Consider the following 27556-nt stretch of genomic DNA (forward strand, 5'->3'; position numbering starts at 1 on the left):
TGCCTTAAAAGAAACTATATCTAACCTTGATCCGATTAAATGGTCATTGAACTGATGTCCCGATGCCACCACAATATATTTAATAGTTGTAAATACGCACTGTGAATTTACATCCTGCCTGTGGAAAACCTTTATGTGGTTTTTGTAAAAAGGATCCATATGAAGCTATCAAAGGGAACAACTTTTAAAAAATATTTATTATAAGAAATATCGTTTAGTTGTAAACACTCAATAGTCCCTTCACAGTTCCCTGGGCCATCTTGAAAGGTAGCCGTGCCTTTGCATCGAAGCGAAACGAAAGGTGAGCTTGCAATGATAGAGACATGCGAATAATTGTCTAAGGTGTTAAAAAAGGTCTCTATCATTACAAGCTCACCGTTCGTCTCGCTTCGGTGCACAGGCACGGCTACCTTTCAAGATGGCGCAGGGAACTGTGAAGGGGACTATTGCAAAACCATTGTCAAATTGAAAACATAGAAAATAGAAGCTGCGAGACCGTGAGACAGTCGATCTGAAACATGTGTTACAAGCCTCTATGCTTTCTGTCTTTCTGTCAGTGCAACAATTTATGAACATTCCACTAGATGTATCTAAAGATTTATCTAATTACCTTACTTCTCGTGTACGGGATCAGCTTCTATGCAATATGCTTTACAGGGAGGTTGGTTTTTCTACCCGATAGTGATTTTGTTATTGAGGGGAAAGTAAATAAAGTTCATATTATTATTATTATAACAACGTTTCAATCTGATTATCATCATCATCATCACTGATATCAATCAAGGGCATGATTGGTAAAACCTCCGGTATAGTTGCCGTGGAAACAAGTCATTGTTTTGTGTAAGATACCTATTTAATCATTCGACAATTGTTATGATCATCTTGTCATCGTTATCATCTGCATTACACGTACTATTACCATAGTAACATGAGATGCCTCCAGTAAATGACTCAGTTATTACTGACGCAATGCAATCACGCTAATTCCATCACCATCATCATTATCATCTCATCATCATAATCTAGATGTTTTTAGTAACATATTCTTCTATTTTTAGCCTTGGCACTTTAGCACTTATAAACGCCTTGAACCCGACCACCGATTACAAACATCTGTGTGTCTAGTGTCTTTAACCTTTCTCGATGTAACCTATCTACTAAGCCGAGATTTTAAAATATATATTGTCTAACATCTTGAATTTTTATCGTTTTATTTTATACTTAAAAAAGAAGCTTCGAAATACGTTCGGGTAAAGCTAGGTAATACGCCATATTTAACATAAACGCAGTTATCGTATCTTAGAATCACGAGAATAATCTTTCAGAATCGGCGCACCATTTGCGTAGGACGACAGCTGAATTATATCGCATTAAGAACTCGCCTCGAGGCAGATTTCGGATCAATTAACCCCACTACGCTGTCGTTATGAAAACGAACTTTTCATTAATCTTAGAAAAGTAATGTTGAGTTTATATATGAGATGCGTAGACTTGGCCTGTTTTGGTTTATGTTATCAGAGATGATAACTGTGTAGTTGAAAACGCAGATGTCTTTTGGGTTTTCTGTGCACTAACAGAGATTTTGTTTGGGTTCCCTGTGTCGTGGAATGAGTAATTAATTCCCAGTGAGTCCTTGCGGTCGTCACAGATCTGCTAAAACTGATGTTAGTCCTTCAAGAAATATTAGAAAGCTTAGTAAAGCTTAGATCAATGAAATGATAAGAACCAGAAGAAACACATGGTTGCTCAATAAAAATGGTTCGTATTAAAGTGAATATGGCTTTGGTTAAGGCAGACAAACCGCTGCTTTCCTCTCGACCTTTGACGAAACGAGACGCTCGTAGTTATCTACTAAATGCAGGCGAGCGCGTTATTCCAAGGCCGTTGGTTCATCGTCTTTTATGTCAATCACAAATTTTGCATGATAATTAGTTTTACGTCGTCATCATCACCCCCAGCACCGCACCCTCGTTATCATTACCAGCATTATAATCATCGCCAGCATAATCATTATTATGATCATCATGATCATCATTACCAAGACACCAGCATCATCGATATCGTCACTATGAAAATTGTTATCATTTATTTATGATTATTAGCGTGTTATTACTTATCACGCTTGTGGCGTTACTATGTCGCTTCCTTGCCTCTTATAACTGTTTACGCTGCCTTTCCCCTTAATGGTATAAGGATTGATTATAAAGTTCGATCCAGATTAATATACAGAATTTAGAACAAAAAGGAGAGAGAGGCTTTCACCCCTCCCCCAACCCCCATGAGTATGTGAGTAGAGTTTCTAGTTGGTTCTCTCCTGTGCTTCTAGCGTTTTTCTACGATTTTTTCCGGTTTCCCTCACTCTGCAACAAAATCAACTTCTAATTCCCAATTCGTACATGGAACGAGGAGCCACAAGTTTCTTACTTAGTCACTGGCTATTAAGTGCTACCCTCGTAAGGCAAGGAAGATTACAATCTCGTACACAGAGCCTGCGTTTCTTCTGGCCGGCTGCGAAAACGAAGGCTCTGACATAATTCATTTTCTGAGACCAGGATTTCTTGGACTTCCGGTATAACAGCGCATGCGTTCAAAGACTTGCCAAAAATCCAAAAAATTTGTTCCCGATTTCTAATTTTCATTTTGATCGGAAGTAAACACAGAACTCTGTTTTAAAGCATGATTTTCATTGATTGATATTTCATTTCCGGAAAATTGCGCATGCGCCAAAAAGTGGATTATGCCAGAGCCTTCGTTCTTCGCCGCAAGCCAGAAGAAACGCAGGCTCTGGGTACGAGATTGGGAAGATATTTGTACTTCTACTTACTTGGTTTTCATTTCTGTTGTTATTCCACAACATCAGATCATCAGTGATTATTCTTTTAATCTAGGAATGAACTTCTCTTGGTACTAAGGTTAAAAGTATTTCATGCGTCTAATCCACGGTTAACAGATAACAAACAAACACTATAATCCCCACGTAAGACCACGTAAAGAATCCTAATCTTCCAAGCAAATAATACGATAAATCTTATATTAAGATATCACTCACGTTCTGATCGGCGAGGAAAGCCGAACTGTTCCTTTTTAGTATAGCTTGAGTGCAGCCCGACTTTACTCTCTTCGACCAGAGTTATCTCTTCGAATTGCAGTCTTTTCGACCCGTCGTTGGTACGATTTGATTTAGTTCACCCAATGCATTATGGGAATCGTAGGGTAGATTTTCCACTATATCTGACTATCTCTTTATGATTCACAAAAGCTATCATCTTCAGTTTCAAGGCTAGCAATGTTAATAGACGATCAAAGTTGATTCAATCCGACAACTTTTAAAAAGTCAACTCTTTGCCGGAATAATATCATTGAACCATCCATATTTATCTAAAGAACTCTATCTATAAGTTAAGTTGTAAGTCAATGAACATTCAGTACCGTAGAAAAGCAACCCAATTATGCAAATACATATATGTGTGTGTGTGTGTGTTATACATTCTCTTTTATTTCATGTTTTATTGAATGAAACTTACTATTGGTAAAAGTACAAACTGCTATAGTTTTCATTGATGGCAAGATTGCAGTCATCGACCACGACCAAATTATTCTACACTGCTTGCAGAGATCCTTTTCTACCCCTCTGCTTTTGCAGGTAAAAGTACTCAAGATCAGGTGAAGTAATTTTTTAAAGAAAAGACTTTTCTTCTTCCTATGATTTATTCTTTTGTGTGCGGTGTTAGTAAAAGAGATTGAGTAAACTCGGAAATCAAGGAAAATGTAGCAGCTCTTGTGAAAGTATATTTAACCATACTAAAGCCAAGTCCAATTTCTCTACATATGAAAACAATCAAAATAGGCCGGCTTGATAACAGCTTCGCCTTGGAATAGTTAATCTAAGATAGTCTTTTAAAGACTTTTGCATGTGTTAACATGCTGGAATCAACTGTAAACATATCGGTAACTTTTATTATTTGTTTACTTAAGGCATTATTGAAATCTCCTGGAAATCTGTTTTCTGTGAACGCGAATAAACTTATAAAGCTTCGACTATTCATATTCAATGTGATTGTTGCATTTCCAAAACAACCTCTCGAGAGATTTCTGATTCAAATCTTCAAATCTTTTTAATATCTCAAGAATGTGTTGGAAATAACGACAAAATGATTATCCTAGCTCTATCAGTCTTTAATTTTTTGCCATTTTGGAGTTAATCTTTGATTTGTAAAATAGTCAAATGCATTTGCTTTGTCTTTAGAAAGAAAGAGATCCCACCTTTCATTTTGAAGTTTTGGTACGTCATAATCACCAGATTAACACCGGGGCATAAAAATGTAAATATAAAGAACAAATTCGAAGGGTTATTTTTATTATTTGTTATGAAAATCAAGCGTCATGTTCGAAAGGACACCAAGAGATGTGTCATTCTTACAGTCAAACAAAAGACTGAGAATTCAAACAGCGCAGATTTCAATGCATTAAGATTTTCCTTGACATACAGATCATTGCTTGTTTTCAATCACATGGTTTTGTTAGTATAATAGATCTGTTTTATTATTATCGATAACAATACGGCGTCATTGGACGTCTCCTTCATCAGTGACCTCTTCAAGTTGCGGTAAATGAAAACTTGCGCTCCCCTAACAGCGCTAGCATCGGCAGTTTATCGCCCAGATCTGGGAAGCACTCGAGTTTCTAATTACGCGTACGAAAGTATGTTGAGGGGCCTTTGAGTCTGAATCATACACGGGAAAGTTACCGGTAGGATCTCCATTCTTGGATTGTCTTTCTAAGTCTGTTGTTTGGAAACAGAGTTCGCGCGCATTCGTTGGACTGGCATTCTTCGGAGACTGGTATTTTCGGAATTGTGACGCTCAGGGGAAAACTCAACGAAGAATTGCTTTATTTTTACAGTTTTTTTTGGAGGAGGAGAGGAAGAGGAAAGATGAGCTTTTTCAATACAATCGGAGAACTCGATTACAGTGATCAACTCGTCGATGGATATAGCTACGAATGCTACATCTACACCCAAAGCGGAACAATTCATTGAACCACTGTGGTCTTCAATCATACGCTTTCGTCCTGGCATCATTTATATTCATTGTTGGTAAGTACGAGTTTTGTACGGTTTTGATGATATAATGTACTTTATCGACGCGCCTCTTAAGCAAATTGTCATCAAATGGATTTGGAGTCTCTCGAAGTTCATTCGTACACTTTATCAGGATATCTTCGCGCGACGTTTAAGATTCAGTGCGCTAACTCTTTCAAGAGAACTCTTAAAATACAATCAGAATTTTTATCGACTCTAAGCCCTTAATATCACCATGCCTGGATAGTTTTAACTTTTTGGAGCTCATTGCTAATCTCTTGTGGAATTATTAGGAAGCTTTTAAAGTACCAGAGTCGGATACCACACAGCGCGCGTCATTTTATTAGATGATCACGATTACTATCGTTAGAATTCTGTTTGTTTTTCATTAGACTCGAACGGAAAGTCCAGGCATAATCCTCACATATGGTTACGACTAACCTTCAATAATAACCAATTGATCTCTCTGATTTTAAACGCTATATTTCCTTCGGTGTCTTCTCTCTTAGATCTTGTCTAAAAGACACGCGCTAACACAATCGATGGCTCTCAAGAAACCTAGTTTTGCTAGTGGTTATGTATTTCTTGAATTTTTTATCCTCAAAAAAAGTTCGGTAATTAGGCTTTCCAGTTTTATCAACTGTCCTTTTTCTCCATCTGTTAATTCAAACAAACACCCAATTTTAATCATCTCAATGGCTTTCCAGTTTCCGTTTTTTTAATTAAAATTTTACCTTCAATAAATAAACTGCCAGTTTTAAGAATGATATATCGAAGTTCAACTCTGAAAAAGAAAAATATCGTCGTCTACTATGACTTAAGATAGTCGCTACTGAAGCTCCTTCCCTCAAATTAACACCTTGGTCAAATCTTTTAACAATTTGTCAATCTTAATAAATAGTTTTCGTTAAGCTTTTTGTTCTGCATTTTAAGAATAGATTACTTTTTGATAAATCTATATTTCTGCCTACTTTGATAATCTTTGTGTAAATTATACGCTACATAAACACTGAGAAACTTCTCGATATCAAAGCTAAACAAAAACCTAATCTCTACAGTAGCGATAATGACCCAACATGTTTACATATTGTTATGGCTGTATGTTATGCTCGTAACTTGATGGATATGAGTCTGTGACTGCTCTCTCGACTTCCACAGCTTTGATAACGGAAGAAATTCCTTTTTTCAAAACATTTCTCTCCCAATTCATGACTTAAAGCATTCTTTATCTGGTCAAGAATTTTTTATCACGACTCTACTTCAAACTTAATTGACCGGAAGTGAAGTTTGTATTCGAAAATTAATTGACAAATCGATTCTTGTCACGTATTTAGTTCAGTTCTCAACACCCAATCGACCAGTAAGAAGATGAATTTATTTTCCCACTTAGGGAACTAAATAATTCACACGGCATAGACTTTAAACGTGCTATAACGATGCTGTAACCGAAGGGGACGTTGGTCTTGTGCTTATAATTTGATTATTATAATTGTAATGTCATTTGAAGCGAAACGTGTATGTACAATATATACATTGTTGTATCGCTAATCGCTCCATAAATGATGTGGATATACGTTACGCCGACCTTAGGGTATCAAACCAAGAGCAATCTTAACCTCGAGGAAATATAAAAGTAATAAAATAGCCTAGGAAATATTCCAATGAATTATATGATTGATGTTCAGTTCTTTCATTTTTCATTGTAATTTCATGACAGGCTCTATAAACCCGAATAAGAGATTAGATTAAACCTTGTATGGCTTGCAGCATCTGAAAAACACGTTGAACGACACGTTATTCTGAGTTGACCTGCCTTTAACATGCTCTAAAGAGCTCCTAAAGTATGATATGAAACTAATTTTATGTCTTTAACGCCGCTAAAAGACGATTTCATAGCAGGGAATGTGGCTTCAAAGCGGGTAGTCTGCGTTTCTTGTGTGCACTGCGTATAGACCACCCGTGGTCCAAGTGTTGCATGCAATCATCGCAAATAGTTTTTTAGCGTTTGACATGTCACGTTTCGTTAAGTACAGGCCTTTTTCAAACAATCTCTAACGTTTTTCCAATTTATTCGTTATCCAAACCTTTTTTCTCAAAATCCATTCTTTCCTTCTTCAGAAACAGCATGCAAGGCATAAATGTGTGCATTCAAAGTTGTCCCATTACGGCAAATTATTCAGCAATAGATGCGCTATTATTTTTCACAATTGCTCATTCAGTTTAAACATTTTGCGAACATATACCCATTCATTTATTTATTCATTATTATTTTTTCATTGTTGCTTGATTTCAAACAATCGCGTCTAACAATATTTGTAAAAGCCTTCAATTTTTGGACCCTGACACAACCTCTTGGCTGATCTAAGTCAGGGTTTGGCTAACTCACAGATCGAACCCTGAAACAATCTCTTGGCTGATCTAAGGCAGGGTATGGCTAACTCACAGATTGAACCCTTGAACAAGCTCTGGGCTGATCTAAGTCAGGGCACGGCTAACTCACAGATCGAACCCTGAAACAACCTATAGGCTGATCTAAGTCAGGGCATGGCTAACTCACAGATCGAACCCTGAAACAACCTATGGGCTGATCTAAGTCAGGGCATGGCTATCTCACAGATTGAACCCTTGAACAAGCTCTGGGCTGATCTATGTCAGGGCATGGCTAACTCACAGATCGAACCCTGAAACCGACCTCTGGGTTAATGAAAGTCCTGTCACGGCTAACTCACACACTGAATTATCCTTTAGCATATTAGGTTTTGCGGAGGGAGAGAAAAACAATTATGAGCTGCCATCATTAGCTTTTTCTGGTTTCCTGCTCGAGTCTTAATATTAAAAACAAACATCAGGTTGTATAACAGTGTTCAAGTGAATCGTTTTGTGGTATGAATAAGAAAAACATCGAGCCACAGTTATGACTAATTATATCCGTTTCTAAAAAAAGGAAATTCCCCAGATAAAGATTCTCGGCCTAACCTTTTAGATTACTCATTTATTTAACAATTCTTCATGATAACGAATTTATATTACGTCCGGAAAGGAAGTTACTTCCCTCAAAACAATGAGATGGCTTTTTTAATCACCTTGCGATTGAATTGACTGAAGATAAGCTCTCGCTTCAGGCTCAGCTTTTAAAGATAATATTAATAATGTGAATATGTTTCTTTGGGCTAAAAGTTTATTTTTTTTCGAATATTAATAATGATTTCATAGTTGTTATTGCTAACAATTTATAAAGTTGTTCAATATTATAAGAATAATAACTTTAATTCTTAATAGTAGCGTGTTCCACAAAATCTCAACACGCTTTACAAAGCATAAAAGAAAATACATATTAACAATATTGAGACAGATTTTAAAAAATGAAAAAACTTATAGAAATATACAATTGTAAAATGTATATTTTTAAAATTTAACATCATAAAAATAAAAATAAGTAAAATAATAGTCCATTGTTTTTAAAATTTAACGTCATTCTCAAACAGAGATGTTTTTAAAAGCTTTTTAAGAGAGTCTAATGATTTCGCCTACTGAATGTTCTCAAGGAATGTGTTCCATTGTCTCGGTGCGTAAATAGAAAAAGCTCTATGCCATAATATTTTGTTCTTGTACGTGAAACATGAAGTGTCTACTTGGATTCAGATCTTAACTTTTATTGTTACATATTTCTTCCAGGTGTAATTGGCAATTGCCTGGTCTGTCTTGTAGTATTCAAAAACCATCGCATGCAGACAGCAATGAACATGTTCTTGGTCAACCTGGCTATCTGCGATATTTTCGTCTGTGTTTTCAACATCATCTTCACTGTTATCTACTGGGAAATGAAATCCTGGCCCTATGGTTTGGCGTGGTGTAAAATACTACCCAGTAAGTTGTCAATATTTCTACTTTTTTAACTATTTATTTTTCATTTATTTGATGATAGTGCACAGCTGCACATGTTCAAAATGATTTTCGTTTTATCTTTTTATGAAAAAATGTACTTTGTTCAAATGACGTCGCTGACGCAAGGTAATGACGTCATGAGAACTTCATTCACCATTCACCACGGCGTTGTTGACGTTACACACAAAACCAAAACAGGAACATCCCACACGTTCAATGTGAGAGTTTTATAATAAGACATTTAGACATTTACTCCCAGTTCCTCCGAATGACATGATGTTGTGCAGTAAAGTGTCTTTAAGCTAACACTGCAGAAACATCTAGCAGAAATTTAGTTTATTTCTCGGTGGAATTTGCCGCTGTTGTACGTTTCGTTCTCGGACATGTACCAGTCTCTCGTTCTGGGATGGTTAAAATCCATCATCAGATTAACGCGTTTATCCGATTGTTCCAATTGATCCTTCCACGACTGCCATACGAAAAGTACGTCCAACAGATGATGAGAGGACAGCGAGGATTGATTTCCACTGCCCTTTTATCAGGACCTCAGAACGAGTTATTTTTCCAGATATAGTTGCTGAGAAAGGATATTATCAAATGGCTTAGAGTTCAAAAAAACACTCGTTCACGCTTTTGCGTTACAAAACATATAGCTGTTTCTGCAACATCAAGCTTGTTAGAATTTTATGTTTTCAATCTCTCCCAGCGGAAATAACGATATCAAAGCTTAAATGAATCCTCTTGAAACGTTACCTCCAAAATCTTGTGTTAATGGAAAAGTAACGTTAAAGGAATTGACTCCAGGAGTATAAATTTAATATATATTCCGGTTCAAAGAGGCGTAAATTTTGAGGCAACTCGGCATAAAAAATCGCTTCGACTTCAAAAATGAATATTCATGACTGACAGTATCCTGTTTTCTTAAAGAGGTTGCTGTAAAAGAATGGTGTTTGACATGGTTTTCGTTACTTCGTTGTACTTTTTATGGTGCTGTAGTCACCATGAGGTCAAGCGTTAGTTCGTTGAAGGAACTGTTCGTCAGATCATCACGTCTGTGTCAAACTCTATTCCAAACATCTTAAAAGGATTTCATCAGTTCAAATGAAAAAGCGTTTCACTGGGAAAGAGTTTCACAGTAGATGTATCGCTTGTTTAGCATGAATCTTTGCAGCAAAAGAACAGCAGTTATTATCAAGAAAAGAATTGTCAATAAATGAGAACGCGAGACAATAAGATGCCACCCCATTCTGTAAAGATGTTTATCACCAAGTCTTAGCGTCTTGCGGTTTTCTCTTGTTATCTCTCGGGGCTCCTGGTAAAAGATGGCTTGTTTGATTTAAATTGTGCGTGCTTGGACAGATTAAGATAAACCTGAAATACCACTGTAAATACCACTGTAAATATAGACGGAACAGTATGATTGCAATGCATTGTTGTGTGAGTCGTTGCACGAAGAGATATGGTATTACGCTTTCTTTGTGACCTGTATATCCAGCGCAACGTGGAACAGCAGTAAAAAGAGGAAAAGTTAGTAAAAAATTGAGAACTGGGGAAAAAATATAAAAATCCATCAATTGTTTTTTTTCTACAATATTGTAGCATCCATAGTCGACGTCCAGCCAACCACCCATTCATCCATCCAACCATCCACCCCTCCCATACATACTTCCATTCATTATGTTTATTCACTACTTCAAGACACCACAAGACTTCAGAAAATAAGTCGCCATTGAAGACCTCAAAATAAGATGCAGTGATGATAAACTTCTGTGAAATACAGTCGTCCCGCCTCTATGAATTTTATGATTTGGTTGCTTTAGTTGTCGACTTGGAATACTTGCCTATTGAATGGCAGCTGGTCGTTCAGTCGGTGGGTAGTTGATCCATAGATCAGCAGTTCGTCACACAATAATTGGCCTAGTAAGCATGTTGCTCCGATGGTATATTTGGTAAAGCGTTGTTGGTAATCAGTTGATTGATTTCATCTTAGGTGGTCGAACATTGATCATTGGTCGGTTGCTTTGGTCAGTGTTGATAAGCTGTTGGTTGGTCGACTTATTCAGTGTTATGTGGTCGGTAGTCGACCAGTTGGTTGATTTGGTGTTACTTGACTTGTGGGTCGGTTAGCTGTTGGTTGGTCGACTTATTCAGTGTCAGGTGGTCGGTAGTCGACGAGTTGGTTGATTTGGTGTTACTTGACTCGTAACAACAGTTGGTCGGTTAGCTGTTGGGTGGTCGACTTATTCAGTGTCAGGTGGTCGGTAGTCGACCAGTTGGTTGATTTGCTGTTCTAAGCTGCTTCATGATGACCATTGGTCGGTTCGACGATTTGTTCAATCTAGTGTTGTCTCTATTCTCATACTGCAATAGCAATTAATATCTTTCCACTCGTTGCACAGCTCTTCAAATAATGAACATCTCTGCTTCAACCGGCTCCCTGGTCGCCATGACAGTGGAGCGATACAGAGCAATATGTATGCCCATGGCCTTACCTCTGTCTCGAGCACAAGCCAAGCTGGCCATTGCCTTGGCCTGGATCATTGGATTATTTGTAGCATTACCTGAACTTGGCGCCTACAATCTCAAAGGGGAATTTGGTTGCACAGAAGATTGGCCGATTGCAGTCCTTCAGAAAGTCTACTCAATGTTTCTTTTCGTTGGTATCTACGTGTTACCGTTGATATTCCTTTTGCCTGCATACATACACATGATATACAAGTTATGGGCAGTGGAGGAGATCAAGTCGTCGCCTTGTGGTGTGACACAGGGTGACCCTCAGGCCTTGAAGAGAAGAAAAAAGGTCTTGAAAATGATGGCTATTGTTGTAGCATCCTATGCTGTCTGCCTTATGCCATACCACATTATATTCTTATGGGTGGACTATGGATCAGGTACGATACATACATACATAGATACACCTACTTGCAAGAACGTTGTCATACGATATTAGAACATTAGTAATTTAGTGAGAAAGGAACACATTAAAAAGACAAAAGAAAAAGTTCAGCTTCAGTGATCTTTTGTTCTTTAATATAATTCCTATCCCACTAAACCACTAATGTTCTATTTTCGTATGTCAACGTTCTTGCAAGCAGGTGTATATGTTATATCATCCTCGACGTCATGATCAATCATTACTACTTTCATCAGCATCATCACTATCTTCTCCACCACTGTCATGTCATCATCATCACCATCATCATCGATGTCATTATCAATCATTACTACTATCATCAGCATCATCACTATCTTCACCACTGTCATGTCATCATCATCACCATCATCATCGATGTCATTATCAATCATTACTACTATCATCAGCATCATCACTATCTTCACCACTGTCATGTCATCATCACCACCATCATCATCGATGTCATTATCAATCATTACTACTATCTTCAGCATCATCACTATCTTCATCACTGTCATGTCATCATCACTATCTTCTTCACCACTGTCATGTCATCGTCATCACCATCATCATCGACGTCATGATCAATCATTACTATTATCATCAGCATCATCACTATCTTCATCGCCACTGTCATGTCATCATATAGAGCTGTGACAGCACGCGAGAAGCAAGAGAAGCACTCGGCCACGCCTCGTTTTCCCAAGCTTGCCTCTCTCTTGCTCTACAGCTCCCAGCGTGTTTATATCATAGTATACAGAGATATGCATACGCGTTTTATATTCCTAAAACCAAACTCTTTTCTTTTTTTTTCAGGTTTAGAAGTGCATTATATATGGACTGTTCTTGCCTATTGTCAGATCATTTCCTGGTTCAATAGTTGTATCAACCCCATAATTTACTGGTTTCTCAGCGAACAGTTCTCTAAAGAGTTCAATAAAATCCTTGGATGCGATCGATTAAAGATACGCAGGCGATTCTCCTTTACACATAGTTCATCTGACCAGAACCATTCAATGGCGCCGGGTCACACTCTTCAGACAAATACGAATAAAGTATAAGGGAATAAAGAAAAGAAAATGAAGATGTTATGTTCGTTTTGGAAAAAAAAAAGTCCAACATAGGTATTGATTTGAGAAAAGGAATCTAGATTTCAAATTCCTGACTTCAGTCGCGCACCATTGCCAACGGAGTTCATTGAAATCGCTTTGGAATATCAAGACACCTAACAGCTACGACACACTGAAGTGAAGCTTTGGCTTTCTGAAAGCCCAATGTCTACCACAATGGTTAAAAAAGAAGGCGTATAAATATGCAATTGGTGGCCAAAGAAGAGGTTAATGAAAATAATACGAGTATTTATCACTGCCGTGTGAAAAAGAACGCTTTCACTCGATGGATTCAAAGAAAAAATAAAATAAAATACACCCAAAAAATTTAACGTTGCGTAAACGAATTTCCTTGTGCATCCATCTTTAGAATTGAAATGTTTTTAAAAACTACTTGTAGTACTCTGGTAATGCAGTATTTAATGATTACTCTGAATTGTATCCGAGGACGAACACAGGCATCGCCGTCTGGAAGACAAGGACACTAACGCTATTCTTAAACTCGTCAACTGCATGCGTAGATGTTAGGATGCCGGGGTTTAACTTCGAATTACTCAGGTATTGCGGTTTACAGGATTTAATCTGATTGTATGCGAAGAAACACACAGAGGCGTTGTTATCTCGCTGTCAAGACTTTTAGAACTCTATACGTACATTCCTTAACTACACACGCAGATGGTACTATACTAAACTTCGAAGGTCAGCAAAGGAAACACTGTAAATTAGTGCACGTATTTGTACATCGGTGCTGGTATATTATCTTTTTTAAGCAAGCAACAACATTTATACGAGCTATAGAATCAGCTGGTGATGGGAGTATTCTAGTGGAGACAAAGTACTAAGGAAAGCAAACGGCAATTATTACGGTCTCTTAAATGCACTTTACAATTTCAAGATATAGCCAGGAACGAGCTAAAGGGATCATGGCTTCTGCATACTTAGAGGACACTGAAATTGGTGGCAGATGAAATATTACGCGGATTACTTTGCTGTATAAAGCAGATTTCGTAAGATGAAAACTTACTTTGCGGTCATGCCATGCGCCGCGCCGTGCCGTGCCGTGCCTGACGCTTTGACGAGACTAAAATAGCAAGACTAACAGACCAAGCAACGAACGCATTAACATGTATAGAAATAATGCTTGTCGCAGTTCACTGTGCAACAATTCACCACAATAAGAAAATTTGGATTATCGAAGTTTTTAAATGCGAAATCCACAGTCCAAGATAAAGAATTCAGATCCCACTATGAATTCAACCCAAAACAACTATGTAGGGCGCGTTTGTTATCAGTCAGCGTAGACATTAAAACCGGGAATTAATAGGCCCCTTGCATGTGACGTCAAAGCAGCTCAATTTGGATTGAAGAACAAGACAAAAGAATTTCAATCTCCTGAGAATTGGAAACCTATCGTTATGTCTTCCAAATTGATCTGTATTCCGACGTGCTGTGAGGGGCCTATAGACATCCTTGGCTCAGGCGTAACGTTTGAATAATTTTAGACCACGTGTCATTCCCTAGAGTATCATTTCTTTGTTTAACGGTTGCGCATGAAAAGACGCATGAATATGGATACAACTCAAACAAAGAATCTTATTCTCAAGACTACGTGTCACTCTCTAGAGTATCATTTCTTTGTTTAATGGTTGCGCATGAGAAGACACATGAATTTGGATACAACTCAAACAAAAAATTCTCGAGGGAATGAAACCTGGTCTGAAATGGGTAATCATTTAATACGCGCAAGCTAAAAGAGTCTATTGTAATAAGTTGAACGTCTCCTTCAAACAAGATGTTGATAATTCGTTTGTTAAATCTATTAATAATAATAATCCATTATCTTTATTCGAAGTATTAGGCCCCGTCCACACGTATCCGGAAATTTCTGTATCCGCAAATTTTTTTTTGCGGATACGGTAATGTTCGCGTCCACACGCAGCGTATTCGAATCGTTTTCGAATCGTTTTCGCTGTCCACACGTACCCGGAAATTTCTTTATCCGCCCTGGTGCACGCTAGCGCGTAGTCCCTTTGACAGATAGTTTTTCTCATTGAGCATACGCAAAATCGTGTTTACGTCAGCGTATTCGAAAATTTGCGGATACGACCGTCCACACGTATCCGTATTCGGAGCGTATTCGAAAATTTCCACTCTGGAGACCGTTTTCGAAAATTTCCGGATACAGATACAAACATTTTCGGACACGTGTGAACGCAACCCGTATCCGCAAAAAAAAATTGGCGGATACACAAATTTGCGGATACGTGTGGACGCAACCCGTATCCGCAAAAAAAAATTGGCGGATACACAAATTTGCGGATACGTGTGGACGGGGCCTTAGCATCTAGAGGGGAAAATAGTTAAATTAAAGTAGAAACTTTTGGGGCTAGTGGTGAATTAGCAGGGGAGAAGGGAGAGGCTGAAGAGCGTGGCTTCCTGAGTTACTTGTAAGGGTGGATTACAACCTCGTACCCAGAGCCCATGCTGCCCTTGGTCAGCACCGAGAATCGAGAGGCTCTGGCGGCAACTAAAGCTACGGACACACGGTGCAACATTGCACACAGCGTGCATGCAATCGATGTTGCGAGCCATGACACGATGCAATATGTTGAACGCAACGTTGTTGAAGTAGAAAACTATCCTACTTCAGCAACATTGCCTGCAATGTTGCACCGTGTGTCTGCCTTAATTTCCCGAGTGCTCTGATTGGTCCGCAATGAAAAAGAATAATAAAAAGAGTCTTTCCAGGAATAAAATGGCTAACTGACACGTAAAATATTAGAAAATAAGTTTCTCGGTGCTAACGAAGAGAACGTGGGCTCTGAGTACAAGAGTGGGTGGAAAACTAAAAAAAGAAGTAGGATGCATTAATATGAGTTCGTAAGCAAGGGGAGGGCAAGAAATCATATGTCCAGAGTATTGGAGGCTTTTAGGATAACGTATGGACATATCACTCCCTACCCCCACCCCCCTTCCCTGCTATTATTACTTCCTATACAATTATATTTAGCTGAATCATCTTAAAATAAAAACACAGGAGCTTACGCATAGCATTGTTTTGGTTTTAACCAGTTGCCTTAATAGAAATTCTATCTGTTCATCATCATAGTATTTCCTTTTTAACAGTCATATACTAGTCTCTTTAGCCTCCGCAAAGTCTGAAGAAAACTCCGGATGCAACGCAGGCTATAGTTTTCTACGCAGTATATGACTATTTCTCAGTATATGACTTGAATTAATTGTTTTAAAAAAACTCTTTGACGTAAGTTTAACAACAGGAACCCCTTCCAGCTATATTTTTTTGCCCTTTTTAATTTCCTTAAGGGTGACGTCATGGGTTATTAAAATTAATGGCATGACGATAGAGTGCCCGTGAAATAGATAGCTAGCAAACTAATTACTAACCTTTGGTTGCCTAAGGCCCCGTCCACACGCATCCGGAAATTTTTGTGCTATGGTTGCCTAAGTCTAATTAGTTAAAATAGGCGAGCCGTGACGGGTAAACTAGTGCACGTCTTCTACTCAAGGGCGCGCATTTTTTAATATTTCTAAACACACTTTAAAAAACTGAAACAATATTTTGTTGTACATGATATTCCTTCGTATAATTTGACATGTTCGCATTTTCGTGTCCATTCATTTGCGTATTGAGTTGTTACTCTAGTAAACGCCCGTGCCCTTGTCATTCCTCACTGAATTCCTATGTTAACTATCTCCTATATTTCATCCTAACTATTTCACGGGTATATTATGTAGTGTTTAAAAAACGAGTAGGAGTGTTTTATCAGGTATAAGAGCACGAGGCGTAGCCGAGTGCTTTTATACCTGATAAAACACGATCTACGAGTTTTTTGAACTGCTTAAAACACTCATGAACAATTTATAAGATTTTGGTTCAACTGGAGCCACCATACACGTCACGAACATGGATTTTTATACTTCGATAGAGATTTGACGTCACGGGCATGCGCAACCAGATTCAATAGAAGCTCCCACACGTTGGATATTGCGTGCCACGGCAAAGACAGGCACGTTAGTCAAAGATCATTAGGGTTGACTATGGCCTTGATGAAGCTCTATGTCTTCATCTAAACTTGGATGCATACTTCATCCCTGATGAAGTCATCCTCATAGTATTCGAGTGGTCTTTATATAAAGATCACACGTGTCTTTATATAAAATCACTTGAATACTAATGAAGAGGACTTTATCGGGTATAAAGGTTCATGCACGTGACGTGTATGGTGACTCCAATTGGACCATAAGCCTATGAATTATTAATGAGTGTTTTAATTGCAGTCTATCGACGAGACAACGAAAAAATAGGCCTGGCTTTGCTAATCATTGGGTTATACGTTTCAACCGCCCATGCGCAAAGACAATAAGCATCTTTCACAGCATCGCTCACGACATCACACGTGATCAAAGTTTGTTCGATTAATAATGATAATAATGATAATAATAATAATAATAATAACCTTTATTTACCGTGGTCAATGGACTTAGCTAAAAGCTACTTTACACCCATGCCACAAAATAAAAATAGACAATATAAATAAAAAGTCTTAATTTCATTCAGCCCAGAGGTTGTTTCAGGGTTCTATCTGTGAGTTAGCCGTGCCCTGACTTAGATCAGCTCAGAGGTTGTTTCAGGGTTCTATCTGTGAGTTAGCCGTGCCCTGACTTAGATCAGCCTATAGGTTGTTTCAGGATTCGATCTGTGAGTAAGCCATGCCCTGACTTAGATCAGCCCAGAGGTTGTTTCAGGGTTCAACATTCCAGATGTGTTTTCTCATGTAGATTGTTTCACATCACAATTTATATTTATTAAATTCTCATTTTTCTCTATATTCGTGTTCTTTTATTTCTTAATTTCCGTTTATACTTTTCATATATCCACATTATCTTGTACTATAGCAGTAGCCACATGCAGTCTTTGACTGCCTATTTCTCTTTAAGAATAATGAGCTGTCTTCCCCCAACTCAAAAATTCCATCAAAAGCTAATTATCTTAATTTGGAAAGCTTTCTTGCTGCGCGTAGATGGATGTGTGTCTAGCGGTGGATAGTTTTGGCATTGGCATTCTTCTAGTCTTGTCTGATATTTGTGGTTCAAAAAGCCATGAATAATTTATGAGCATCTAGACCTATCAGGTTCTTCAAACCCATCACGTGCATGGATCTTTATGCCTGATAATAGTTCAACATGGATATCTTTATATAAAGATTTTGAAATCTTTATAAAGAGTACAAGAGCATGTCACGAATAAGGACCCTAAATGCTCATTAATTATGCATGAATTTTTGAAGTCGTTCAAAAAACTAGCAGATCGTGTTTTATCGGGCCTAAAACCACTCGGCTACCGCTAGTGGTTTTTTTTTACTTCTGCTCATTTATTAAACTATACTTTATGAATGTCTTTCATAAGTGTTGTTGTGAGTCTGGCTGTGTTGGTGACTCTTCTGTAATATTTCATTTTCTTAATATTTAATGGAAAAGTAATTAGAAAATTGCAATTATCCAAAGAGGCTTTTAAAAAGGAAAAAACTCCCTGTCACACGCAAGAAGTATTCTTCAATCTGAAAACAACTGTTCTTTAATTAATTAGCTAATTTAGCCATAATAGCACTAAAAATCTTTTACCCAGGTATGAATGTACATGACTCCACCAGACAAAATGGTAAGTTGCGAAAAGATTTACGCTTGGCAGGCTTTTTGATTGATGAAATGATGAAAGACGTGAGTAAATACCTACTGCATTTTGCCGGCATTCATTCTAGTAACCATTAATGGTAATAGTTATTATTGTTATTATTATTATTATTATTAATAGTTAATTGAGTTCTATTATAAAAAATATATATTATTATAATGGCATTGAGATTTATTTTTTTTAATTATTATTATTACTATTATTATTATTATTACTATTATCATTATTATTATTATTATTATTATTATTATTATAGCAATAATAATAATTACTGATACAAAGACAAAACTTTTCATACGGCAGCCATCTAAAATCATTGAATATTCATAGAAATATTTAGAAAGAAAAGAATGGTTGAGTTATTGTTTTGAAGGATTTTACGCTTTGGTCTTTTGCATATCGCTACCTTCAAATTCAATTGGTTTTTAGATGAGTTTCCCATTGGATAACAATATAAAAAGACACCTTGACAGCTGTGCTGTCTATAAATTTTCCGAAATTTTCTCTCGTCATCCCCATGAATCTCTAACTAAAAACGATAGAATTCAAGATGGCCGCTGCATCAGTAAAAGGGTCTTCATCTTATTTGCATGAGAAAGAATCAGTTTTCTTGACTCTGTTGTTGTGCCTCCTGTCATGACGGTTTCAAATTTAATTCTATCGTTGATCTTTCGTTTTCGTTGAACATAACCGCATTCCAATGAATATCCTGCATGCATAATATATAAAATCATTGAAATCGGCTCTTAAATACCTTGAGAATATCGCACAAATACTTAGTCTAAGGCAATAATCGGGGAATTCATTTTAGGAATGGATCAATTGCCATTCCTGGACTCGGCATCACATGTAAGTAGATTTTGTTAGGTCTCTCCCTTGATTCGAGGGTTTTTCTCAGGGTTCTCCAATTTTCATCTCTTCCCAAAACCTAACACGCTTAATTCCAATTCCATCTGTGGATTAGCCGTCCCCTGACTTTGATCAGCCCAGAGGTTGTTTCAGGGTTCTATCTGTGAGTTAGCCGTGCCCTGATTTTGATCAGCCCAGAGGTTGTTTCAGGGTTCGATCTGTGAGTTAGCCGTGCCCTGACTTTGATCAGCCCAGAGGTTGTTTCAGGGTTCTATCTGTGAGTTAGCCGTGCCCTGACTTTGATCAGCCCAGAGGTTGTTTCAGGGTTTGATCTGTGAGTTAGCCGTGCCCTGACTTAGATCAGCCCAGATGTTCCAGGGTTCGACTGAAAAGCTTAACGTTTAGCATCGTTTTTCTTTTTTTCTTTTTTTATCGGCTTTACGACATAAAGCTTGTACAACTGTTAAGTCTCCATCTCGACAGGTAGTCAATTCGCGCAAAGTTCCCTTTTTAACGAGTTTTTTATTTTATTTTATTTTTCACCTAAACAAAGAAAAAAAACACTTATCTATAAAAGACTTTGGAATCCATAATCTATATACTAATTCGTGGTATTCCTTTCCTATTTCTGCCAATACCACTATTAACGAAACAGTTTCACATCTGCCTGAAATAACAGCAAATTGTTATATTTTAAAGACAAAGTGATACTAAAATGCGGTTTTTTCGTTAAATTTTAATGTGTAGCTAAACAAAGAGCAAGACTAAGTATTCTTCTTTATTCAAAAAAGACTTTCGCTTTTAAGCGCAGTTACTTTTAGTAAATATTTCTTTTTTTTAGCCAACCAACAAATTCTTGATAAGTATTTAACGGTTTAATTCACCTGTGGTTAAACTTGACCAATGAGAAAATATTCACAAGGATTTAAACGGCTCCCATGCACCATTAAATACATCAAAACCTCTTAGTTGACTTATTCATGCGATCTCTAGTTTACACTTTATCACAGATGAGAGCAGATGCAAGCATTATATATATATAATATATTTTTTCAAAACGAACTTAATCAAATTGAGGTCGGCGGACCTTTGTCTTGCGTATGTTTCATAATGTCATTTGGAGCCATTTGCTTTTATGATCTAGTTTTGTAAGACAGTGAATTTTAAAAAAAGACATTGGTCATTTTCAAAGGTCGACAAATTCGATTCCACGGACTGTGCAACCAAATTAAACCTTATTTAGATTTAATATATTTCGATGTCGAAGTATTGCGTTTTCTCTCGGCTTCCTGCCGCCTCTTCAATATACTAGATTATCTTAACTGCGAATGTCCACAGCTGCCAAATGGGCGAAAATGTTGTCATATATTAGCGGACTGCCACCGCCTACCTTCTCGAACAACGAAAAAAGACCAAAGTTCGTTGGAGTATTGCCGATTGATTTCATCAAAATAAGATTAATCCAAGTGTTTTAGTATCATATCACGAAGGTCGCAGTTCCGAGCCGTGCAAAAAGATATATTCAAGAACAATTATTGCCTTGGGTAGATTAGTCTTCGCGTATTCTAGGTTTGTGATTAGGTAAGTTCTCTCTCTTTCTCCCTCGCTTTTCTCTCTCTCTCTCTCTCTCTTTTTCAGCTGGATTTTGCTTTCGTTTCGTCTTACCATTCGTCTCATTCTCAATGGTCTCTTTTAAATATTCAATAATTTTCTACTTTCCTTAGTTCTTTTTGTTTTTCATCATCTACTTCAGTAACGCGGACAACATAAGACAAGTTGGCGAGACACCAACATTTCCTATTGCAAAGGGACTAATCAATAGCTCACATTTGCTTATCTTTGCCCGGATTTTCTTCTTTTTTATCTTAATATGCTTATCGAGATAACCTGGAGACATGATTCAGCTAAAAAAACTTCAGCGCCGAGACTCGCCGATTACTGTACATATTCCAAAGCGATTATAGGTCTTCATCTTTGGGATTTTCAACCGTTTACATTATTGTTTTACTATCATCTACTTAATATTATTAGATATTTTTTATATTCCAAAGGGACTAATCAATAGCTTACATTTGCATATCTTTTCCAGCATTTTCTTCTTTTTTATCTTAATATACTTATCGAGATACGTAAGACTATAAGAGATTAGCGTTCAAAACCCGCGGAACTCGATCATTTTAGGATCTAAAGCGATTCAGTCTTCATCGTTTGATTTTTCAACCGTTTTCTTTCTTTCTTTCTTTTTTATTTTTTACAATCATCTTCTTAACATTTTTATAGAGATTCCGCGCCGGTGAGTAAGTAGAGCGGCAATCAACTTGCATTACTATTTGTATCACCGTTGGATACTTTTCTATTTCATAAACGGCATCTATAATTGTACCAAATGTGTTTTCAAATGACTTCCCTTCGAAGTCAACCAGAGTTTATTTTACGCCGGGGGAAAGCTCTCGTGAAAAACTCTAAGAGCTCGACTGAAAAACATAAGGATTAACAATGTTGACACATGTAAAAATGAAGATAATCGCTGACTTGAGTGTCTGGGTACTTAAGGCTCAGATTCTGGGCACTTCGCTAAGAGTCTTTTTAATCCGGTTAAAATTGCAGCTTGCTACTGAAATCACCTTCTTTTGATATCATTGTTTCAATACAGTGTTGTTTGTCAAATAATCTGTTCATCTAAACACACCAAGGAACAAAGTACGTTAGAGTTTACTCAATGAGTGGGTTTCAAGGGTTGGGCGTGTTTTTGAACAAGGTTTATTGATGATCGAAATCGCGTAGAAAATGAAGATCTCCTACAGCCGTAATCCGACTTATAATTTCAGTGCGACGTTTCCTGCGGTCGTACTGAAACAAACCACTAACCCTTAATTGTAGAATCTATAGCCTTCAGCAAGCCTTACGTTGTATTTTTGAAGTCCAATTGAAACATAATTGAAGTTCAAAATCGAGGTGAAAATTGTTTTACGTTTCCTGTTATATACTCAATTATATATATTCAAGACCCCTTTGTTTTGCGATCCCACCTGCAAGAGAAGATACCAGCTCAACCTTTTCTTTAATCGCTGTATTTTTTCATTATGTTTACATTTGGAAATTCCCTTAATTAAAGCCGTTGGAGGTGTGTTTCTGACTCCAAGGACTCGACCTGACATTAGGAATTGATCCTTCGAGTAAGATTAAGACTTCGTTCGGGACATAGTGATTGATTGAATACCAACTCACTTCAGAAGCAATTACGATTTTTCATTTTCTATCAATATCCAAAGACCGTTGGCCAGAAACATTCGAGACAATATTGATTTTCCCCTGCTGCGAAGCGTGCCCTTAAGCTGCTCATTACTATTCATTGGTATTAAAAATGACAGTCGTTTTTGTGAAACGTCGATAGATCAATAACTATGGTATGAATAGGAGAATCAACACAGCTCACTTCACAAGGCTTGTACTCGAGTAAGTGAGGTAAGTTCCTTGTGCAGCAACCATTTGAAATTCGAGTTCTTCCCTTCGAAAAGAAGTTTTCCTAACTATTTGAACGCTGATTAAAGGCTATCTAAGCATTTAACAATACTGATAAGTTTGATATTTGCGAGAGAGAAAAATATTACAATTTTAAAACCGCTTTCAATTCGGGTTCTTTCTTTCATTCTGAAGACAGTTGCTCTCATTCTATTAAGTGTTCATTCAGGTTCATTTTCCTATATTTCATTTTTTTGTCATGCATATATTTTCGTTTTCCTGGTATCAATTAATTAAGGTGTTAAATCATCAAAGTAGTCTTTTTGTCTAGAAAATAAACTCCATTAAACAAATGCATACTAGCATTGTCGAGTTCGTCCTAGCATGTGTTCTTTTCCTTTCTTTTCTTATGAGGAAGGAAACACCTTGTACTCTTTTATCAAAAATTCTCCTTCTAATAAATGATTTAACGACAAGGACTCAAGAAAACGGCTTACGATAAATATTTCAAACCCCAAATTTGTTAAAATATTTTTACACGCAAAACAACCCCGGACCAAAATTCTGTGAAACGAAAAGAAAATCTCAGGAAAATACCACTCAAGATGAATTTAAATCTAACCGATGGCGGCCACCACTACCATCTATCAATTTAATAAGAATTTCATGTTACTTGGCTTTTGCATGAAAAAATTTAATCTTCCAATTAATGGTATTTATTATTTTGACATTTCTTTATATCTTTGTTTAAGCTTCTGCCGTTATGTCAATCTATACCAATATTATTCTTTCCGTAACCAGCTTTGTTCATTGCCTTTGTGCATGATTTTTGGTGGCTTCGACTGACGTCAATTAATTTTCGCTAGGATTGGGAAGGTTTAACCGACGTGTGAGGAGAGATCCTAGAACATGCTGAGCTTGAGAGCGTAGCTAGAAGAACTCAGTCGCCAGAAATCTTTACGATTGTCTCATCTTCTTAAGCCAGGTGAATTATGATAATCATATATGCCACTTGAGAAAAAAGTTAAAAATTTAAATCCTTTCTTTATTTCTTCTTTTTTTCGCTTTTTTTAAAAATTCATTTCTTATAATATTTTGACCTTGCAAACGATAAAAATATTCAATTCTCGTTCTTAAACCCACTTTCTTTTTAATTGGATAAGAATTCAAAATTTCAACCTTTTTTTTCTTTCCTTTTTTTTTTTTTTTTTTTTTTTTTTTCAATTCATTATTTTTTTGAAATTCACTGCTCATAATATTTCGACCTTGCAAACGATAACACTTAATTTCTCGTTCTTAAACCCAGTGAGTTAAGGTTATCCTAATACCACTTTCCTTTTTACTTGGATAAAAATTCAAAATCATTCAATCCTTTCTTTTTTTTTTTTTTTTTTTTTTTTTCACTTCATTATTTATTTTTTTAATTCATTTTTTATAATATTTCGACCTTGCAAACTATAACATTCAATTTTCGTTCTTAAACCCAGAGGGTTAAAAATATCTCAATACCACTTTCTTTTTACGTTGAGAAAAATTCAAAGTTTCAATTCATTTTTTACTTCATTTTCTATTTGTTTAATTCAATTTTTCGACCTTGCAAACGATAACATTCAATTCTTATTCTTAAACCCGGTGAGTTAGGCTATCCTAAAACCACTTTCTTTTTTACGTGGAGCCGAAAGATTTAAAATTTCAAGGTTCAAAATTGGCAGTTCTTTTGACCTTAATTCATTATGCATTCATTCATTTATTTTAACCTTGCAAGCGTTAACAATACAGCTGCCATTTAGTCATGAACTCAGTGAATTAAGATAACCACGTTTTAAGCGAATGAAAATTCAAGCTTCAAATTAAAATGTCAATTCTTTTTGGCCTTTATTATGCATTCATTCATTCATTCATTTTAACCTTGCAGCAAGCGTTAACAATTCAACTCGCTCTGAACTCTCACTATCAATCTTAAACCCTGCGAGTTAAGATAACCACGTACACTAGTTTTCACTAGTTTTCCACGTACAGCACTCTCTTTTTTACTTCGAGAAAAAATGTATCCAAAATCAGTCAAAATTTCAATTTTCCTTTACTTCATTATTCATTTGTTTAATTCATTTTTTATCATTTCTCAACCCTAAGAACATTGGCAATTCATTAGCAATGCAAGGCACTTTGCCATTATTATAGTTTTGAGCGACGTTAATCTAAACATCGAACTTTCTATTCCCCCATTAATGCATCATAATAGTAACTTTATTTATAACGAGAGTTAAACACTAAACCGTCGCAACAACTGATAAACTTGTGGCCTTTTACACAGGTTTTCAAGTTTCTTCATCATAAGTTGAATTATGAGAAAAAGCTAGCACCTGACATGAAACGATGAGAAAGTAAAGACGTTAAACCCTTATGACCGGAATTCCGTGCGTCTCCTACGAAACACCATTCGCGCAGATAAAAAGAAGAAGCCATAATTTTTCAGATACAGACTACAGAAGCATAGATACAGACTACAGAAGCATAGATACAGACTACAGAAGCATAGATACAGACTTTTTTTCAAAACTAAAGCTCGAACACAAATAGTTACTACTCGGAGCTATAGCATTTTAACTCGGGACAATACAGAAGCCGCTGCAAGCTTTTGTTTGCTACGGGAAGCCTTAACCACAAAAAATACTAACACGATGGATACTCAAACGAACAACTCCCTCACAAACCACTCTGAATTTGGATGTCCACGAGACACTGAGGCAGCTCGAATCACCAAGATGTTCTCTCTCTCAGTCATTCTTATTATGTCGCTCTTTGGGAACTTGCTTATTATTTATGTAGTGTGTCGTAACAGAAATCTTCGACGCACGATCAACTTTTTCATCCTGAACATTGCTGTATCGGACGTTTTGATTCCTGTTATTGTTATTCCAATGATGTTAGTAAGGCTGGCCAGAGACAGCTCTGCTTGGCTGATACACGGTACATTCGGAGTCATCACATGCAAGTTGATCTCTTTTCTTGCAGATGTCTCTCCCGCTGTATCCATCGTTAGTCTCATATTTATGACACTTGATAGATTCCTGGCTGTCGTCTTCCCACTTCGCGTGACCCTCATGAATGCCAAACGTCGCTACTTTCTAATAGCTCTTACATGGATTATCTCGTTGGGATTTTTCTCCCCTTACTTCTATGCTATAAAACTATTACCATTTAATGGAGAAAATCACTGTGTTTTGAACTGGAGCGATAACTTGGAAGACCACATCAAAATCCAGAAAGCTTACAGCATAGCGATTTCGATTTATTTCCTCGTCATTCCATTTGTAATCCTGACAATTCTATACGCGATAATATTGATCAAAACCAAGACGCCTGATTACATTCGAAGTAAGTGTTCCACCGCAGCAAGGGCCAAGCAGAAGAAAACATCAAGGCGACTCACAATCATTGCGTTTCTCATCGTCTTCGTTTTTGGACTGTGCTGGGGGCCGTACAACTTCATTCTCTTTCTCCAGATTTTCGTGTGGAAATGGAAAGTCCCTAACTTTTGCGGGTGGGGGTCTTTACTCTTTGCGGTCCAGTTCTTATCATACTCCAACGCTGCTATTAATCCATGTATCTATTTTGGCTTTATAAAGAACTTTCGTCGAGGGCTGGTGAGCCAGTTTACCACTAGGAAATCGAGGACAGAATTTAAGAGAAATAAACTGAGCTCAGAGACGATGCTTTGTTCGATTCAAAATAACACTGTTATGAACACGATTGTGATGGCTGGACCTGAGTGCGAAACCTGTCTCTAAATGATACTCTTTTTACGTCGGTAGTTTTCTGCGAGTAGCTGCTGTTCCAGGAAGCCCGCGTTGTGCGCCCTTTAGCTCTCTACATCAGTGTTCCATTTTAAGAGTATTTAAAGCTTAAGTAGCATGCATTGGAGAACTGAAACAAGTGTGTGAAATGACCGGAAATCGAAAACCTCTTGCATTCCTGAAAGCTAAATTTACAGGCTTAGCAACACTTCTAGCCACACTTCTCAAGATTTTAATGTTGCCTTAAATATGCGAACTAAAATAAACTACAAAAATTAAGGAAAAAGCGTGATGAATCGTTCCTCTTGTTGGCTAAAACCAACGTATGAAAGACACTAAATAATGGAAAATATCTAATAAAAGTCATTAATTCTTTAACTTTAAATAATAAACGTCTCTTCTGATTGTGTTAGTTGCCTTAATTGGTAGTATTCAAATGCTAATGAAATATTAAAGAAACCAAATAAAATAAATACAATATATTCAACGGTCATGACCTTGATTAGGATGGAACTATTAATAGAAAGTTCACTTAACTAACGCATTTTAATACTGAAATTACAATCGTCTCGTGCATTAGTTTTCGTTGTCATCACTACCATTTTGACCATAGAGGCATGCGTTTTGTCCATCATTACCATCCATTACCAGTATTACCATCAATGCTATCATCATCATCATCGCCATCATGACCATCGTGGCATCATCTTGTCTATCACCACCTTCCATTACCAGTATTACCATCAA

General features: G+C 36.9%; 2 protein-coding genes across 2 annotated transcripts in view; both read left to right on the forward strand.

Annotated features, from left to right (window-relative positions):
• The window catches only part of LOC116301319 (neuropeptide FF receptor 1), a 40830-nt gene extending 24798 nt beyond the window's left edge, over window positions 1-16032 (forward strand). Inside the window, 5 exon segments of the mRNA XM_031710360.2 lie at window positions 4903-5063; window positions 5065-5095; window positions 8756-8947; window positions 11365-11856; window positions 12696-16032. Coding sequence (XP_031566220.2) covers window positions 4986-5063; window positions 5065-5095; window positions 8756-8947; window positions 11365-11856; window positions 12696-12940 — 1038 coding nt within the window. The 5' untranslated portion in view covers window positions 4903-4985 and the 3' untranslated portion in view covers window positions 12941-16032.
• A 6903-nt stretch (window positions 16033-22935) lies between these two features.
• On the forward strand, window positions 22936-27217 carry LOC116301603 (neuropeptide receptor 22). The gene is made up of 3 exons (XM_031710693.2): window positions 22936-23015; window positions 23879-23997; window positions 25327-27217. The coding sequence occupies exon 3, from the start codon at window positions 25694-25696 to the stop codon at window positions 26801-26803; it is 1110 nt and encodes a 369-aa protein (XP_031566553.2). The 5' UTR covers window positions 22936-23015; window positions 23879-23997; window positions 25327-25693; the 3' UTR covers window positions 26804-27217.
• The last annotated feature ends 339 nt before the right edge of the window (window positions 27218-27556 follow it).

This window comes from Actinia tenebrosa, unplaced genomic scaffold, assembly GCF_029948245.1.
Source record: "Actinia tenebrosa isolate PJP-AT-01 unplaced genomic scaffold, QUT_ActTen_1.0 PGA_scaffold0__85_contigs__length_37466705, whole genome shotgun sequence".
Taxonomy (NCBI): domain Eukaryota; kingdom Metazoa; phylum Cnidaria; class Anthozoa; order Actiniaria; family Actiniidae; genus Actinia; species Actinia tenebrosa.

Excerpts from the sequence above, each read along its gene's own strand:
- LOC116301603 (XM_031710693.2), top strand. The coding sequence starts at position 25,694 with ATGGATACTCAAACGAACAACTCCCTCACAAACCACTCTGAATTTGGA.